The 5,000-nt window shown below is 41.1% G+C and overlaps 1 protein-coding gene across 1 annotated transcript in view; it reads right to left on the bottom strand.

Moving 5' to 3' along the window:
- LOC137984003 (uncharacterized) overlaps nt 1-5,000 on the bottom strand; it is a 38,450-nt gene that overhangs the window by 704 nt on the left and 32,746 nt on the right. The window contains exons 18-22 of the mRNA XM_068831185.1: nt 4,543-4,695; nt 3,093-3,345; nt 2,712-2,881; nt 1,156-2,073; nt 1-564 (exon numbers count right to left, since the gene is read on the bottom strand). The exon at nt 1-564 is cut by the window's left edge and continues 704 nt beyond it. Of these exons, the coding sequence (XP_068687286.1) occupies nt 293-564; nt 1,156-2,073; nt 2,712-2,881; nt 3,093-3,345; nt 4,543-4,695 (1,766 nt within the window). The 3' untranslated portion in view covers nt 1-292. The remainder of the gene's footprint in view (nt 565-1,155; nt 2,074-2,711; nt 2,882-3,092; nt 3,346-4,542; nt 4,696-5,000) is intronic.

Here is a 5,000-nt window from a genome sequence, read left to right as displayed (position 1 = left end):
AGATAATACTAAATTAACTTTTTAGCCTCGGTAAAATGAAACAGACAGTTTATCAAGCAAAAGTATTGTTATGTGTATTGTTTTATGATAGTGCATGTTGTGCAGAAGCAAATTTAGCCACTAAGGAAATCCTTTTTTTTTTTTTTTTTTTGTGAACGTTAATCGCCGCTCAACATCACACAATATCTAACAGTTCCAAAAGACTCAAAACAGTGAATAAATCACGCTTTTTAACTGCCTTATAATTGACAGGTGTAAATAAGTAAGGAAGAAGGTCTCTCCTGTATTGTTCTCACATCTTGACTGGCATCGTATGTAGCTCAAACTCACCCTGAAAGCTTTCATTTACATTGGCGCCTGGTGCAATCTTGTTACGTTGTGTCGAGGGCCTGGCTTTCTTCTTTATTATGAATATTACTATGATTAGCACCAGTAGTCCTCCGCCGACAGAAGCTCCAATGACAACATATTTCTGGTTTGTCTGTGGTGCTGCAGTGGCGTCGTTCTCTGATGTTAATGGCGATGAAATGTCGGTTGTAGCACTTTTCTGGGTGTTTGCAGTGCCTAAAGAGAGGTTTCGGTATAAGTTAAGTGACCTTCTTTGAAAAGACGTTGATAGCGCTTTTCTGGGAGCAGTGTTCAAACTGAGACTATTCTTGGATTTCACTCACGTGATCAACGGCCATGTTTTTCAACAAAAACAAAAGAAGACGTTAGCATAATAATAGCTTTCAATTCCCGGAGCATTGGATCGGGACACCAACATGGCCGCCATTTCATAGTTTGGGGACACCAACATGGCGGCCGTGTCGTCATGTGAAAGCCAAGAATTACGCAAGTAGAGGGCAAATTAACTTATTACAGAGTGGCAGCTTCAGTTGCTATGTTATATGGTCATTTACGCAAGGAAAACGTATGGCCCACAAACAAACTAAATAGAAAAGCAAAATGCACATGAAGATTATGCTAGGTATTTTCCTCCTGCAGAATTTTAGGACTTGTATGAAAAAAAAAATTCTTGTCAAGAAAAGAAAATGGATTAAATAGGATAAAGGCAATTCGCCACTTTTTACCCTTGTATCCAGCGTAAATATTTATTGAGCAAATAGTTGAATCTAGCTATTTAACTACTCTTATAGCAAAAATGATAATCACCTGGAGACGTCCAAGGGTCTGGCGTCTTTGTTGTACTGGAAGTTTCAAAGGGAGGCGGTGTACTGTCTGTTGCAGAACTGGGGATTTTCTTCGAAGGTTTTTCCGTTGGCAAACTGACCACCTTGACAATTAAGCGTATCTCCGTCAAGCAGGAAATTTTTCCATTGTCAGATGCACTGACCGTTAACTGGTACTCTCTTTCCGTCAAGTTAGATGCAATAGTAAGTAAACCAGTTTTCGGATCGATGGAGAAGGCATTATTGTTAGATATGGAATATGCTATATCGCCGTTTACTCCACTGTCTAAGTCTGTGGCCAAGACCTTGGTGACAACGTCTCCCAGTTTTGCGTCGGCAATCTCAACCTGTAAATTATCTGACGGTTTGGTGAATAACGGACAGTTGTCATTATCGTCCACGATTGTTATCTGTACGATGGTCACCCCAGATTTCTGTGGAAAGCCGTTATCCGACGCTGCAATGGTCACATTGAATGCCAGGGTTTCCACGGTCTCGAAATCAAACGTGAACGAGCTGTAAACCTTTCCGGTTGCTCCGTCAACAGCAATGAGTTTTTCGACATCTTTTTCGCCCATTGCTGAATAAAACAACTCTCCATTCCTTCCCAAATCAGTATCATTTGCACGAACTTGGAGAATCAGGGTCCCAGTAGGAGCGTTTTCCATGATTGTGGCTTCGTAAAATGTCTGCTCAAAGATGGGTTTGTGGACATTTGGTTTTGCTTTCTGGTCACAAGCTTTCCCATCAAAGGAAGGGTAACAGGCACACTTATTGACAAGAATACAATCACCCTGACCAGAACAGTCATTTACCCCACTGCAATCCGGGGTGTTGCATGCTGGTCCTGACCATGAAGAGCTGCAGTTGCAGGCATCATACCCAACACACTTTCCATGCCCTATAGAGATAATATCAGAACGATTTGAACAGAAACCCACAGATTTCACAACTATTCAGGCCTTTACGTAATGAAAACTACACATAAACATACTGTGCAGGGGAATCTCTGCCCAGACCCTGATTTGAGACCTATGATTATTATAGACCGTAACCCCTATTGTCAGTGCACATACTTTTTGGGCATCAGGCAACAACCTTGTCACGCGCCGGGGAACACTCGCGATATCCTCAGAAAATCTATTCTTTGATGTTGAGCGAATTTTTTGTAAGCTCTCGATTTAGCGCATATATAGCTTTGTTGGATTTGCATCATGCTGTCTACGCCAAACAACTGTAAACGGAAGCGTTATTCTGGTGTGACTAAAAGCAAGTCAAGCGAAGTTTCTTTAAATCACTTCGCTGTAAGTAATTCAAGTTAAGGAAATCGAATGATATAAAACAAATCTGTTTCAGTTTTATTCTTTATTTTATTGCTGTTTCAACGACAACAACAATAAAAAAAAAAATGTTTTCATCTAAAGCAAGGTACAAAGATTGTGTGCCATCGAGTAATAGTTTCTTTACATACAGGGTGCAGTCCATTAGTGATAAATGGAATGGTCAAATTAGAGGCGTCTCACGTTTGAATACACTTACCAGAGCACGAATTAAGTGCGTCACAGGAGAAATCGCTACAGTCAGTACCGTTGTACCCAAAGTCACATTTACACAGTTCGGCTTCAATGCACACGCCATGGCCAGAGCAGTTGTTCAGTGATGTGCATGTGGGATGACTGCAATTAGGACCAGTGAAACCACCATAACAACTGCGAAAAACACAACCACAATAACTGTCAATGTGATTGCTGAAATGTATATGGCACGGATTAGTGGGCCCGATAGGGCTTTCAAGGTAAACGGGATAATGTTCATAGAGATGAGCTTCGATACTCTCGCAATTTACTTCCTTGCTATTGAAAAAATGAAACTTAAAGACAACCAAATATGAAATTAATGAGAAGTCGATCTTTTCATTACCTGCACGATACGTTGAATGAATCAGGAGAAACGCAGACACCTTGTCCACTGCAATTCGCAAGCTCGCTACAATCAGCCAATTCACTGCAGTTTGCCCCAATGTATCCTGGATAACAACGGCAATTGTCGCTGGCCACACACTCTCCTTGACCAGAGCAATGATTGACATTTCTACAGTTTGGAAGGGAACAACTTGCCCCAGTCCATCCATAGTAACAGGAACAAGCTTCATATGCTACACAGCGTCCATGCCCTACAAGAAACAAACCAAAACAAGACAAAGGTTGTCATACGTGGCTGAGCACAGAACAGTTTTGTGTAAAAAAAGACCGCTTCCGCCGCTCTAAGTTCAAGAGGTGTGCGGAGCACGCGTATCAAGGGGCACAAAATTGCATTTCTACGAAATAGCTCCAAAAAGATACTGAGTTAGTATCCCATCTTGCAGAGGTGATGTTGGAGCATTTTTTAACTGATCGCAGCCACTTCTTAGTTACAGGGTGCACCATAACGCTAGTAATGAATGGATTCGACAGCTCATTATCGTTAGCTTCGCTAGATTTGCGTTTTTAATTTTTAACAGTAATGAGGGTAAAACAATTCAGCAGTTCTTATAATAATAATAATAATAATAATAATAATAATAATAATAATAATAATAATAATTTTAGACACAAGAACAAGGAAGACCCTAACAATGAACAAAGCACTTCACCCAAGGGATTTGTGTAGCCATGCTTCATGTACCAAGAGCAGAAGAAGGGAGAGGCCTAATATCAGTAGCAGAGTGCATTGGACAGGCCAAGAACTCATCACAAAATTACATCCTGCACAGTGACGAGAGGCTGATTGAAGCAGCTGGGAACGGGGAACTGGTAACCCGCGACTTAGAAACCCCAAAGGACTTCAAACAACGAAGGGAAGTGTATGAGGATACACCTAAGAGTGTAGTGGAGAATGACAGAATCAAGATCTTGTGAGATGTCAGCATCCAATGTGACCATGTTATTGAAGATAGAAGGCCTGACATTGTCATCATCAATAAGGAAGACGAGAACTGTCCTATCGTTGACATTGCTATCACCAAAGGTAAAGTCACTTTATTTTACGTCGGTAGTCCCTTCAGTTACCAAACTGGTATTAATGGGAACCCTTTATTCCCCCCCCCCCCCCCACCTCACCCCCTTCTGTCAGTGCTCCGTTTTACGGATATTTAAAGCTATAGCTACACCTATCAAAGGAAAGTCGAAACAGACGCTGAAGTCACCGAGGATCAAACCGGGAACCTCTCGCTCCGAAGGCCGTGCACTAGCCAACTGAGCCACGACTGCTCCTCCTCCTTCACAGTGAAAAAAAGGGTGAAAAGGTTGAAAAATACCAAGATCTGAGGAGAGAAATATGAGACGGTGGAATTTGAAAAGTTGAAACTAATTGAATCACAAATTAAACTTACCTGAACAATAATCAAAGTGTTCGCACGAGTACTCCGTGCAGTTAGTTCCATTCCAACCTTGTTTACACTTGCAAATATCAAAATCAACGCATATCCCTTTTCCAGTGCAGTTGGAAACGTTATGACAGGTTGGTATAACACTGCAGTCAGGTCCTAGTTAAATACGTATGATAAGTATGTTTTCATTATATTACAGAATATCTCGTGATATTTTAAAACTCTGTGATAATATTCTGGAGAACTGACGTTAACCACGAAATCATACCCAAACATCTCACTGTTTAAAATGCTTAAAGAAACTCTGTCTATCAGATATTTTTACCGATTGAAGCCTATAACAATGCTCCAGTTTCATTTAAAACTACTCTACTGGTGCAGTGAAACTATGAACAAGGGCCATTGACCAGCGATGGTCAGGATGGAAGCTGATTGCAACATGAAAAAGAGACGGGCCACTA

The sequence above is a fragment of the Montipora foliosa genome, chromosome 13, assembly GCF_036669935.1.
Source record: "Montipora foliosa isolate CH-2021 chromosome 13, ASM3666993v2, whole genome shotgun sequence".
NCBI classification, from domain to species: Eukaryota; Metazoa; Cnidaria; class Anthozoa; order Scleractinia; family Acroporidae; genus Montipora; species Montipora foliosa.
The sequence above is the reverse complement of the archived record's forward strand: the minus strand, read 5'-3'. Positions and strand labels throughout refer to the sequence as shown.